The sequence below is a fragment of the Sinocyclocheilus grahami genome, unplaced genomic scaffold, assembly GCF_001515645.1.
Source record: "Sinocyclocheilus grahami isolate Dianchi unplaced genomic scaffold, SAMN03320097.WGS_v1.1 scaffold343.1, whole genome shotgun sequence".
NCBI classification, from domain to species: domain Eukaryota; kingdom Metazoa; phylum Chordata; class Actinopteri; order Cypriniformes; family Cyprinidae; genus Sinocyclocheilus; species Sinocyclocheilus grahami.
In genome coordinates, this window is record NW_015505522.1 from 309,997 (window position 1) to 324,887 (window position 14,891).

The window sequence follows — 14,891 nt, forward strand, 5'->3', positions numbered from 1 at the left end:
ATCCATTCTTTAAGCTGGGGGTTTCTGTTTCTCCATGACTCTTCCTCTGTGACACCTTAGCTTTATTCAGTTTCTCAAGAAGATTCCTTTGGTCAAGCCAGGAGCTGTAACCTTCAGTAACTGCCTTAGCCTTTATTTCCTCTTTTAGCCCATCTGTAATGTTAAAGCCTGCCACAGATCCAGTGGTCATATTATTCCTGTTCCAGCCACAAGGTCAAGGCTGGCACGGTCCAGTTAACCTGCGGGTAGATGCTGTAACTAAACCCTCTGGCTGCAAAAGTCATCATTCTCCACTGACAGCCAGGGGTGCGTTTCTCAAACGCAACTATGGTCGCAAGCTCCGTCGTTACCAATGGAGTTCAATGGAATTAACAACCATAGTTATCTAACAATGCTTTTTGGAAACACACCCCAGTTTGGTCAAGCAGCACAGAAACCTCAAATATGGAGGTGGAGTAATAACTTTTCTGGAGTTTGATGTCAGAACCCTTGACCCTTTACTGGAGGGGGTTCTGCTGAACACAAAAGAAGATATTTTGAAGAATGTGTGTAACCAAACAGTTGACAGTCCCCACTGACTTCCATAGTATGCAAAAAAAATACTGTGGCTTACTGAAAGAAAGTCAGAGGCTACCATCAACTGTTTGGTTACATTCTTCAAAATAACTTATTTTGTGTTCAGCAGAAGAAAGAAACTCATACAGGATTGGAACAACTTGATGGTGATTATGACAGAAATTTTATTTTTAGATGAACTATCTTTTTTAAGACAGTTTCCACTCGACTAAATGTATCACTGAAGCTGCTGGATTTAGGTTTACAGGTAACGTTTTTCCATAAATTACATCCAGGTCAGTTCATTACAACAGTGTACTGTATGTTCTTGGTTTTAATTTAATCGGGAATCGGAAAAGAAAACATTAAGTCAGTCTTTTATCTAGGTTTCTTAATCGGTGAAACTGACAGGCTTGCTGACTGAGGAGGGCAAAATCAGCAATAACAGCTGCTAAATGTGACCCCCACCATCTGAACTGAGTTGCTCATCGTCGGCTAGTGTGGCGAAACTAAATCAGTTCCAGTGGTAATATTTGTAAATATTATTTATCACTATACCCGTGTTTTAATCAAGGATCTCCTTAAATACACAGTTCGATTAACACTTTACCTACTAATGTCCACATCATATGTTAATTACAAAACAATTTCAATTACAATGTGTAATGAAAAAATAGGGTAACTCTTTGTTTTAAGGTGTCCTTGTTATACATGTACTTGGCATTAGCACACAATTATGCATAATTACATGCAATAACCCTAAACATAACCCTATAGTAAATACATGTTAATTAATATTACTGTATAATTACACTGTAACAAGGACACCTTAAAATAAAGTGTAACCAAAAAAAGGTATTACTCTTTTTTTAAATTATTTATTAGTTACAGGTAATACAATTACTATTTATTGCTCATTACTTACAAATACGCAGGAACACAGTAATGTGATCTTTATTTTTTAATCAGAGGAACGTATTATTCACCACATATACTGTATATGTACTATACAGAAGAACGAGATTTCACCCAAAGCTCTCCTTCCCCAAATGGTCTTATTGCACTAAAATTCAACTTTGACAAACACTTGTTATTTTGCATTGAGAATGTAATTAAGTCTGAACAATCTCTCGATTTAGCCGCCTGGCAGAGCAGATGAAGCGTCTGTTAATCATAATAAATCATAATAAAAGAGAAGGAGCTGGTCGCTAGTTGTTCTTTCAGTAGATCTGAATAGACTGAAGCTGCAGGATGAAACTCTATCAGAGAGAATCAGAGTAAAGTAACTGCTATCACAAAACTGCTTGGTTAATCATTCCCTCTAGACATGATAATAGGCAGTTTTGTGTGTCTATAAAAGCTTCATGGCAGGACTGGTGTGCTGCAGGCAGTTAGAAATGCGAGTGTCTTTATGTTTCGAACATTTATATTTTATGTTTTTGGGCTGATCCTAAGCATTGCTTAAATTCGCTCTTTGTGGTTTGTTTTTGCTGACTTTCAGAGACAATGGTTTTAATTGATTTGTCCTGCTTTGTTTCTTAATTTAGGTTAAAAGTCTTTAGCAAGCTATTTTGTACTATATATAGATAATAATCCATCTAAATGTTTTTTTCTCAGAACACTGGATATCTTCGGGTTGTTATTAATCACTAATGTCCTTATATTGCTTCTCGCGAGTTATGTGATTTAAGTATTCCTCTTTTTTTACTACATGTCTTTTCAATCAATGTTATGGTTGTTCTGTCTTATCAAGCGTCCCATCTTCCTTTGCCAAACAACCTTTGTGTTTGTTGTGACAGAATAATTACACAATATTACTCACATTACAAAGTGCAATGACTGTACATTATAACATACAGACTCTTTTGATGTTTATACCGATGGATTATGATTAAACATACAAATCATTTAAATTTTAAGTGCGATTTCAGGCAAAATATTGTCTTTTTATTGTCATAACAAGTAGGTTGCTACAGCTTTACACTGAACGAGCTGACTGAGCAAGAGATAAAGAAAACAAACAAAAAAAGAGTTCTTTAAATGTACAGAATTTTCCAAGTAATAATAGGCTAATGATTTAATAATGTCAAATGGGTTTCATATAGAGAGTATGAAGCACCAGAGTAAATGCCACATTATTGTTATAGTTATTGTAAAACGTTAAAGAGCGCGAGCAGCTGTTTTGATCTGGGCTGAACCTTCACAATATTGTTGTTAGTGTGACCCGGATTAGTTCGAATTTTCGCATTTTAAAAAGTAAATGTCGGATGTTGCAACATTTTACGTTACCCGGTGAAACATTGATAATTCAGTTATTGTTGGTTATTATATATATAATATCATAATAGGTGTTCCAAATACTTTAATGTTAAAATCTGGTCGTGTTTTCATTTAAAAATCATGCTTTTATTAAATTTCCACGATTTTTATGTAATACATTTTGAAATGTAAAAATAAGCCTAATTGAGAGCATATGATCATTAATGTTCTGCTTTTCTTAGTCCTGTCGTAAGGAGAACATTCTCTAACTCAGCTCTAATTGAGGAAGATAGGAAAGCCGAAGGGGCCAGAGTGTGGATTTCCTACGAGACTGATGAAGATTGATTTAGAATGAGTAATTAAACACGTTGAAGTGTCGTGCATTGTCTTCTTATCATAAGCGATTAGAATATCTACACAATGTGGCTTGACTTCATCTCAGTGATGGATTGATCAGAGAGGATGATGGGCATTTACTGACAATTTATTAGACCTTTTTTTTTTTTTTTTACTTCTTTTAGAAGGACAGTGTATAAAAAAATAAACATTTGCAAAAATCCGGCGATTTATTTCGTGCTTCTCTTTTGTGCGCTTTAGTTGTAGAATTCGTTATGCTAGCCTATTTAAATCTAATTCTAAAAAAAACTCCTTTAAATCCAACTGATCTAATCCTAACTAGAATTTACACAACATGCAGTATAAGAAAATGTAGCGTGATTCACTAGAATTTGTTTTAGAGGTCATTTGCAAAATATTTAATATTCGCAATGAGATGAGCACATTAGCTACATTTGTATGTGAATAGCTTACAATTTAAAATATCAGCGAGATATATTTTTACCACAAAACCCTGGACCAAAAAAAAGGCCAGGCCTTTGTTGGTCCAGTTGTTGTAGGTGTACGCGGGGTAGACTTCATCATACGGCTGCATTAGTCCGCTGAACTGGGGCAGGTAACTGTTCTTACACAAATCCATTTGCTGGTTGCGCTCCCTTTTTCTCCATTTCGCCCTCCGATTCTTGAACCAAACCTGTGGAAGAGGACGCGTTATTCACGCAAGCGCAACAAATGCTGTTAAAAGTTGACTCAAAGCAGTAGTCATAAACTTACGCAAAACTTTTTTTTTTCTTGCTGTAGAGGTCATTTGCAAAATATTTAATATTCGCAATGAGATGAGCACATTAGCTACATTTGTATGTGAATAGCTTACAATTTAAAATATCAGCACAGGTATATTTGTAGCAATAGCCAGCAATACATTGTATGGGTCACAATTATATATTTTTCTTTTATGCCAAAAATCATTAGGATATTAAGTAAAGATCATGTTCCATGAAGATATTTAGTACATTTCCTACCATAAATATATCAAAACTTAATGTTTGATTAGTAATATGCATTGCTAAGAACTTCATTTGAACAACTTTAAAGATGATTTTCTCAATATTTAGATTTTTTTGCACCCTCAGATTCCAGATTTTCAAATATTGTCCGATCCTAACAAACCATACATCAATGGAAAGATTATTTATTCAGCTTCCAGCTGATGCATACATCTCAATTTTAAAAAATTGACCCTTATGACTGGTTTTGTGCTCCAGGGTCACGCATAGGGTTTGAAAACAAATCAAAAAGCGCAATGCATGTATTTGTCTATAAATTTAACCAGCAGTAAAACATCAGTCATGTAGCGAATGTTTTACTAATGTGGATCAGAATATGTTTTTTGAATGCTGTCGAATTATTTAAAAGCCTGCAAGGAAATATATCTGAATATCGCTCAAAAAAGGCAATAATATAGGCCTACGTTTGCTTTCGTGGCCTGGAAGTAGAGCTTTTAACCCTTTAAAAAATAATGAGAAGCAATCCTTAGTCTAATTAAAAAAGGTTCTGTTTTCAAATTCATAACAGGATACGCACTGAACGAACAAATCAACAATTCACAAATTGAACACTTTTTACAACTGATAAAACTTGATTTAGTTAGCTCATTAAACAGGTTATTTTAATTTGCTAGTTAATCTGCACATTTGATCTTGTAAATATTCCACTGAAATAAGAGAGAAAATACTCTCCAGTCTTGGCCTGAAACGCATCCAAGGTTATTCTGTAGCTAAAACGTTAGATAACACTTTAATTTAAGGTGTCCTTGTTACACGTTACATGTACTTACTATTACATGCATGATGCAAGTAACCCTAAACCTAACCCTAAACATATAATAAGTACATGTAGTTAATTAATATTACTCAGTAGGCTTAAATGTATAATTGCACTGTAACAATGACACCTTAAAATAAAGTGTAACTAAATATTGTGCTTATTGTGCAAATGTTTCTGACTGCATTAGGGGGTTTAGGCTTCTCGTACCCGGACTCGGGCCTCCGTGAGGTTGGTCCACACTGCGATCTCGTCTCTGGTGCTCATGTCCGGGTACCGGTTCCTCTGGAAAGTGGCTTCCAGCTCCTGCAGCTGCTGGCTGGTGAAGTGAGTCCTCTGCCGCCTTTGTTTCTTTTTCTTGGACTCGTCGGCATTCCCATCGTCACTTCTCTGCTCGACAGACCTCTCCTTTTCTGGGGAGAATAATGTTGAGGTGATATGTGGTGCTCAGTCGCACCTATTTTTGCCAGAGATCTGGAAGGAGTCGGACTCAAACCGGGAGTCGGACAAAAGGGAATCACGATTCGTGTACACAGACTGTCGTGCTCGTCAAGCCATAAATATGCAAACACGTCTTATTAAAATATGTCTCTCAAACGGGACCTATTTGCACAATGCTCACGGCTGTATTATTTTAAATATCCAACATAGAAGTTAAAGGCCTATCCAGTGGAAAGAACTTTCGGCCGTGTTTTAAACTCAGGCCTAGTTCGTTGTTGTTTACGCATCTCGACTACTTTCATATAAAGATTTGCAGTTTATGCAACAGCGTCCTCCAGCTAATAAACGCGCATTTAATTGTAATATCATTTCTAGAACTCGGTTTGGTAGCGGTTATCGAGTTCTTTATAGGATCAAAACATCCAGCAGTTGAAATATTCTCTGTTTAGAAAGCAACAAATGCGTTAATAATACAGGCTAAGCGTGAATTTATTTTTAGTTTTTGCAATTGCAAAGCAGCAAGCTGCCAACGTGCAACAAGCGCTGCATGCACTGCTTCTGCAAAATTAGGCCGAAAAAACCCCCCCCGGCTAAACAAACAAATAAGTTATTTATATGTACTAAAACAAAAAATCGCAGGCATGGCAGATATGGCAGGAGACAATACTTTTAACATGTAAATGCATGCTTTTAGTCAAATAGGCTTGCTTGCATATACTTTCGGCATGTTAATGTTGTGCGGTTTATTCTATGGATGGGTATGTAAATATATGTCGCTTACCTGCTGTTTCATTATCTGAAGATTCGCAGCTCGAGTTCTCTAACGTTTCTCTGGTGCTGTTGCTTCTCGGCAGATGAAAAGATGAGGCCATGTCCAAATGTATTCCACCTTTAAAACAATCATGCGTGTTACAAAAGCTCTTCCAGCGCTGCGACGCAAGCGTCGGTATATTTGCTAAGCAATCCACTCCGCTTTTCTAACGAATAAACACGTGGACAGCCAGCGATCTCCAAACTACTGTAGATATATTCCTGAAGAGTGAGTGTGTGGTGTGAACGAGTGGAGGTGCAGCAGCAGCAAACAGCAGGACCCACCCATCCTCTCTTCCCCGCGTCCACTGTCAGTCCCACCCACAAAGCCCAATCATACATTAGACATACTTTTCCCTTCAGCACACAAGAGAATAAAAACCCTTGTGCTGTATTGTTTAGACTGTAGGACTACAGAGTAATTCCTGTCAGTATGTTTAGTGATTTGTGAGGATGTAACATTATTTATACATGCTTTCATTTGCATGAGCAGTTATGACATTGTAAAGCACATGACAGTACACACTGTTTATGGATAGTTGATCAAATTGAATCATGTTTTAAAAAATGCATATATTTTTAAAATTAATAAAACATTTTTTTTAATTAAATGATGTCTTCACTCTCATGCAGTGTTGTGAGCAAACCAGAGGCAACTGTGGGACACAAGAGAATAAAAACCCTTGTGCTGTATTGTTTAGACTGTAGGCCTACAGAGTAATTCCTGTCAGTATGTTTAGTGATTTGTGAGGATGTAACATTATTTATACATGCTTTCATTTGCATGAGCAGTTATGACATTGTAAAGCACATGACAGTACACACTGTTTATGGATAGTTGATCAAATTGAATCATGTTTTTAAAAAAAGCATATATTTTTATAATTAATAAAAATAAACTTTTTTATATTAAACTGGTAGTGGACGATGCATTAATGTAAAAAAATAAATAAACCAGCACGGATGAGCTGTGGAAACATCCGTTTGATTGTTTTATAGAGTAGAGATTGGTGTGCAATTGACTGAAGTACATTTGTCAACAAGGAAATCACAAACATTTTGCTTGAGGTCTGGACCCGAGCCTTTGTTTTGACATCAAGAGGTGACCAAATAATATGTTAAAGCCCCATGATTTCTTCAAACTGACATAGTTTGAGTGTAATGTAAGCTACATTAATATGTTGTGCAAGATATTTCACACACAAAGGCCTTTAGTCCTCAGTAACTGTCTTTTGTACTGCTTTTAGGTGCTGTTTTGACAAGGCTTGATGAGGAAAAACAGAAGAAAAACATCATCCGTGGGAGTTCAGCATTTTTACGCCATTGCTGCTCTCGATATTCTGGGCTCTTTATGTGTCCTGACAATAAGATTTATCGAGCAAACATTACCATTGTGAAAAATACATATTTAAACAAATTTTCGGACAAACAAAGAGACAAAGTAAACGCAAGGTGATGTCAGAGTGTGAGGACACACACCGGAGCCTTCGCTTCACGGCTTCTGAATGAGGGGAAGGTGAGGTCTTCGCCGGAGTCCTCACATGAGAAAAGCACACTGTCGAGAGAGACAGAAAGCTGCAAAGATGATTAAAAAGCTGTCAGGGTGTGTGCTAAAGACAGAGAGAGAGCTTCAGAAAGAAAAGAAAAACTGAACAAATACAGTAACACAGGAGTTTGAATGAGGAGACCCTTTTGTTACTGCTTCAATTCTAAATTGAAACAAATTTCAAAATAAACAATCATAATAATGCATTTTGCAGTTTGCAGATTAAAGGTTAGTGACTAGAGAGAATCACATCTGCAGTTTTCATGCAGCCAATCTTCATTTTTGTGGAATTTTCTGGTTTGTGTTCTTTGGTCTGATAATGATAAACTGTATTTGCAGCCCATCTCTCAGCTGATGTCCTCTGAGATCAGTCTGGAACATTTCAGACATCAAAAGAAATGAGAGGGAACAAAAAATTTACATGCCAAAGACAATAAGGTGAATCATTTCTAATGAGAAGAATAAGTCTTCCTCCTGTAGGCCACAAGCAAGCATACAATATATATATATATATGTATATCTCACACATACTTGCACGTATTCATATGAAACTCGGTACACATATAGATCTCATTGAGCCGAACAACTTTCACACTGCATGTCATAGGCTCTGTCCAACAGGAAGTTGGCTATTCAGGGCTGTTTAAAAAGTGCATGCTCTGGAATTTGATATACTCCTCTGAGAATTTCCAACCGATTGCCACCAAACTCGGTGAACATGATCTCAAGACATTGGGGATGCTAAATTGCGAAGGTATTTATATATATAAAAAGAAGGAACAATGGATATGTTTATAAAGCCTTTACATACTGCTGCATAAAAGTGCTGGTTATTTTATATCTTATACAGTATTGTATTTTATTGTGGCTGTTTCACAGGGCATCAACTGGATAGAAAGCCCGATGACAGCGAAATTTGGCAATAATGAAGAAGACTGGCCACTTGATGTAAATGTACCATCAACTATAGATAGTTGATTGTCTCTTACAGTTTAATCTTTACCAAAAATGATGAATGAAACAATGACCTGCTGATTTACATTTTCTGTACGGCAAGGCTGCATGTGCATTCCATCCTCTTCAGGGTGAAATCAGTCCAGAAATGCATTTTTGTCTCAAACACAATTTACTGCCAGGCCTAAGAATTCAACATGCTCCAGATCTGGGAAAAGCCCTCTCAAGCACCACAGTCAGGAACAACCCTGGCTTTTTTATCTAGATGGTCAGATAAAATGCTATCTGCCCCCATAAAGCTGTTCATGGCAGTCTTTAGCAGGAGGCACTTCAATGTCACTGCGGCTGGGGCTCTGATAAAGTTCAAGCCAAACACAGGCTAATTTAGAAGGCCAATAAAAGGCTGCCGCGATGCAGTACCTGGGAACGATCTGAACTCTTCCCTCGTTCCTGTCTGCGGGCTTCCAGGCACATGTGAATGAACGGCATGAACTCTGGCTATCCTCAGCGAGAATGGAAAGTGATGGTTCTCAGCAGAGCGAGACACGCATGTGTGCGACGGGGCAATCAAAGAAACGCTGTTTGCATGCACATCTCCTCAATCCACTACTCAAACACGAAGCATTTTGGTAGAAAAGCATGCATCTCTCGGTAAGTTTCCACTTTTTCACTGTTTGGCATGCAAAACGGACCACGATGTTGGCTAACCTGTTCATTTTCCTCCCAAAGATGCTGTTTTCTTAGGAGAGAAGCCCAAACATGATGGGCCTGTTTATTCGCAGAGAATACGCCTTTGTCTGGGCCTCCCAGGTAAGATAAAGGAGACAGACAGAGAGAGGGCATTAAGACGCTCCTTACAGGACCACCAGTGTTGCGTGCATGTGTGTCTGTGTGGCCAAGTTTGCCTGTGTGTTTGTTGCTGGGCGTGTTTGTGTACATATGCAAACATGTGTGACTAATTCAGGCAGCAGGACTTTGTATGGGATCGTTCTGTGAGCTAGGAGGTGTAGTAACTCGATCACTGTCACTTTAAACAGCACTGTCCTCAAAGCCGTGCCTGAGCCTCATGCAAAACCAACAGAGGAGCAGAGTATGATGGCACGTGAGCAACCGGAGGAGAGTCTGCAGGTACGAAAAATGAAAAACGAGAGCATTTTAAAAGGAAAACTTTGTACCTCAGTTACAGTTATTGCACGTTTTCTGACCAAGTATGAATGAGCCACCTTTGAGCGAACATGCCACACTTGACTGGGTATTGGATGCTAAATGAAAACACACAGCCCTCTTTGGAATATAATATAGTTTACTAAAGAGCCAAAATTCCATCAGTGTGACGCTGTCATGGGCCAAATAACTCCTGAAATAAATAAACATTGTCTTTCTGTTCTTACTACCGCTGCTAAAAATGATAACTCAGCAGCAAAAGAACTCAAATGGGTTTCTGATGTGAGTATCATGAAGCTGGAGCTGTTGACATTGCTGACACGCTGACTGCCTAAATGCAATGTTTTTCCTGGTTACACTCAAGGAAAATATTCAAATTCAACCAAAGGAAAATCGTTCTGCTACCTACATTTTTGCAAAACTTAAAAAATTTACCTGTACTTACAAATCACTGCAGTTTCCAGCTGAAATAAACAGATTTTTAAAATCAGTAAAGTCACTGTTTATTTTAAGGACCAATTCTCACTATTAACTAGTTGCTGATTAGCATGCATATTACTTGCATATTGGCTGTTTATTAGTAGGCTATAAAGCACATATTAAAGCCTTATTCGGCAGGACCATATTTCTAGATCCCCCAAACTTAACAACTACCGTACTATTAATAAGCAGCGATTTAGGTGTTTATTGAGACAAAAACCATAGTTAATAGTGAGAATTTGTCCTTAAAAAAATTAAGTGTTTCCATTAATAATTTGTATTGCAGTTCCTTGCACAATACTGTTATGAGCTCAAAACACGTTTACCATAGTGCATGATTTGTGATTTTGATGTCTGCATCACATAACTAGCTCCACATGTGGCTTTTCTGGCGTATGTAGTAAACTTGCTCTGTTGCTCACCTGGTACAGCGCTGGAGTCTCCTAATAACGTGAAAAAATAGTTCAAAGACTTCTAGAAGCAAGATAAAATGGCATGGTTGCTTCAGTTTTTTTTATCTCACCTTTGCTTTTGTTAACACTATAGGTTGGTTTAGGGTAGGGACTGTAGGGTTTAGTTTAGGCGGTTCGAACGCTATAGAGCATTAACATTTTAGTTTCATTTCTGAACTGCCGCGGTACATGCAACAGCAAACGAATTAAAACATGACCAGATTCATTTGTGCAAGAAGCAGTATCAGTTTACATAAATGTGGCCACAGGCATGTTTCTCCAACGAGCCTGGGGTTTAAAATCACAGAATGACATTCAGTGGGATTGTGCACTTCCAGTTTTGTGTGAGGAGTTTCCACAAGGCACTTTCCTGTTTGAACACGACGGTGGCCCCGGCACACAGAGAGGTCCATCCAGAAATGGTTTGGTGAGATGGGTGTGTGAGAACAGGCCTACACAGAGCCCTGACCTCAACCCCAGTGAACACCTCTGGAATGAACTGGAACGCCAGCTGACAGACGGACTGATTAGCCTGATCTCACTGATGTTACTAGGCCTGAACAGTAAATCCTCTCTGAGATCTGCTGGAAATCCTTCCTGAGGAGCAGGATGACTGGACAACCAATTTCATATTAATGTCAATGATTTTGAAATTAAATATTTGAGGACAACATATTAATGCACATGCTTTTAGCCATGTAATGAAGCTACTAATCATCAGTGTTGAGGGTAACGCATTACAAGTAACGCGAGTTACGTAATCAGATTACTTTTTTTAAAGTAACTAGTAAAGTAACGCATTACTTTTTAATTTCGAAGGAAGTATCTGAGTTACTTTTTCAAATAAGTAACACCTTTTACTTTGTTTCCATATCTTGACTGACAGCTCTGGTGTTGCCATGGTGACAGAAATCAGGAGTCAGTGCAGAGCGTTGTGTGTGAACATGATCTTACTGTAGTTCTAGACTCAATATGAACCAATATACTCATATTTATGAGTAATGAGTAACATTTACTCATCTCACCTGCACAAAAACAGATTCAGTATTCCTCAATATGAATTAAAATGATCAAATGCAAACTCTGAATATTATACAAACCTGCAATAATTAACTATGTTAAATAAGACAAATATAATTTATGTATTTAATCCCATTTTATTAACCAATAACTGACCTTCGATGATCCAATTCAACCATACTAATAAGCAAAATTGACATATTTGTTTTTGCTGAACAGTGTTGAACTTTTTTCTCCTGCGTCATATTCTTCATGCAATTAATTTAACAGTAGAGTTTTTTTAATCATTCGATTAAAATGCTATTAAAACAAATGTATGTGTGATTAAGACACTCAGCGCTCTGATGCTGCTGTAATGTTGTTGGTTCACAAAATCAAAATTGTGTAATTATTATCTGTAAATATCCTACAAACAAACATAAAAAACTCAAAAATATGAATATGTTGGCTACCATAAGCTATAAATAAAGAGTTTAGATGGCCTGAAGCTGCGGCCGGGGGGCTTCATGTTAACAGGGTATTCAGTAGTTCTTTAGCGATGCCATAATGTTAGTTTCTGCACTGAACATGACATGTTGGACTGAATCTGAGAGCTGTAGGGGATGGAATCACAACACATTTTGCAGTATGACTCTGAAAAATAATTTTATAGCGCATGGTGCTAGTTCACATTCCTTGTTCGTGAGTTCCCATACCGGTCCAGGCTGGTTTATGTTGGTTAGTGATGGTTTATGCTGGTCTAGCTGGTGGACCAGCATAGTAGTGCTTTCACTAGTAAAGCGTAGCTGTCGAAGTTAGTCATCAAACATGGTTTTTCAGGTTCATCTAGTCCACCAGTGCACTTGGAACAAACGGATGAGCGTTCATACTGGATTATCAGCAGGGATGTTTGAAAGTCGACTTATGGACAAGAGATGCTATGCTATGAATCTCTTTTTGTTTTCTAAACAGGTTTTAAACATCATGAATGTGAGTGTAGAGTGACATTACCTCTATCAGTCTGAGTTCAATGTCAAAGCTATATTTCCTCAGCGCTGCTTCCATTGAGAATATTTGAAATGATAAATATTCTTAGTATGTGTTATCATGAGCTTATAGTATCTGTCAACATTTGAGCTTTTAATAGTTCCTGCTAATTTATCCTCTCTCTTTACTAAATGTGCCCATGCTTTTCTTCTACGCTCTTTCTTTGCTGTTAATTAAGGTCTGTCCTCTCTTGGCTCTGTCTCATCTCCTTTGTCTCTCTACTTCCTCCGTTGTCAATAAGCGAAGCACGAGCAGCTGCGTTTGTCTCCACATTGTTTGGTTCAGCAGAAGGGGCCGCGGCCAGCTAAAACCGATGGGCCATATTTCAGGCCCAGTGTAGCTGGCGGAGTGAGCGGACAGGCTTTGATCAGTGCAGACGGCAGTGGGCTGATGGTGATGGGGTCAGCGCTGATTAAAGCTTCTACTGCACAACTTTACGCTCTAGGTTCTGTCCACTGAAACGCATGACCCTGAGCAGCAATAGGACCACCTCCCTTGAGTGTGTGTGTGTGTGTGTGTGGCAAAACAGTATACAGTATAAACATAATATACAGGTATGTGTTATATTTATTATGCATATATAAATACACACACATGCATGTATATATTTTGAAAATATTTACATGCATATATGTATATTCATATAATTTATATGTTATATATAACATTAAACATAACATATTTTTCTTAAATATATACATGCATGTATGTGTGTATCTATATATACATAATAAATATACACAGCACACACACATATATCATGTAAACAAAAAGTTTTATTTTGAATGTGATTAATCGCGATTAATCGTTTGACAGCACCAATATATATTTTAGTCCCTATTAATTAATTTAGTACAGAAACTAAACATTTCTCCTCCAGTTTTCAGCTAATTGAAATTCAAAGTTTATTATTTATCTTCTTTCCTTTATTTACGGATATGACACAATCATGACACATGATTAAAATATGTGTTTCCCGGGAAATCCATCCCGATATCTCTCAAATATAAGTCATTATTATAGGATTTATATTGTGATTTAGGGTAAGGCAGAACTGTCTTTAAAGATGCTTTTGTGATGTAGCTACTGTAAAAAAGTTACATAATGCAGTTTTCAATTCTTAACATAAGAAGCCGTAATGTATTAAAACGTCATTGATATTTTGGGTGGAAAAAATCTCTGCCAAATCAAAGTGTGGAGTACCCACCATGAATGAAGCCAATTAAGTTAGTCATATGAGAATAAAACTATAAAAGAGAATAATAGACCCTCATGATTGTCTCATAAATATCAGATCATTTTTATAAAGTAAGGTTAGTTCAGGTTGTCAAGTGGTAAAACCCCAAGAATGTCAGAAATAAAGTCATTTTGAAAAGGCATTTAGAAGTATAGAGTTTTAGAGAAAAAAATGCATTTAGTGATTAGGTGTGTTCACTCATATGTCATGGTCTAAGGAAAATATGTCAATACTTCTTTCTTGATGGTTGCACCACTTGACATTTTTGGAACCAGTCACTATGATTTATTAATTTGATATAACATACAAATGACTCAAAATGCATGAAATCAACAGAAATATGGCACATGCATTTTAACCTGCATTCATTGAATCCATTAACAGATTGTTAGTCAGAAGATGGTTTCCTAAATGACATCAGACTAATGCCTTATCCATACATCTTGAGTTTGGAGCTGTTTTTAATGGCGCTCGTGTGAAGTAGCGTAGTGCATGTGTTAATCACGATGAAGGACGGCCGTTAGATGAGGTTCTGTGCCTCTGACCAGAGGTCACGTAAACACAGCTGGTGTTTATGTCCTGCTTGGTTGTGTCTGGGGCAGCGGTATTCCTCATCCGTACACACGTCCATGCCTCCTGTCTGTGTTTTCAATAAATCAGTGCATCTGTACTTACAGCGCGCCTTATCTCGGCTCAGATCCTGCTCTTTTAGGAACTGTGATGTGTTTCAGTCTCAATCCCTGCTGTTCAGTGCATCCTTCACATGTGCGCATGCCGTTTCAGCTTC

The 14,891-nt window shown here is 37.5% G+C and overlaps 1 protein-coding gene across 1 annotated transcript; it reads right to left on the bottom strand.

Moving 5' to 3' along the window:
* Window positions 1-1,775: 1,775 nt before the first annotated feature.
* LOC107603208 (pituitary homeobox 1) lies at window positions 1,776-6,452 on the bottom strand. Its single transcript, XM_016295949.1, has 4 exons — window positions 6,197-6,452; window positions 5,185-5,387; window positions 3,656-3,844; window positions 1,776-1,814 (listed from the first exon to the last, which is right to left on the bottom strand). The coding sequence occupies exons 1-4, from the start codon at window positions 6,285-6,287 to the stop codon at window positions 1,776-1,778; spliced, it is 522 nt and encodes a 173-aa protein (XP_016151435.1). The 5' UTR covers window positions 6,288-6,452.
* Window positions 6,453-14,891: the final 8,439 nt, after the last annotated feature.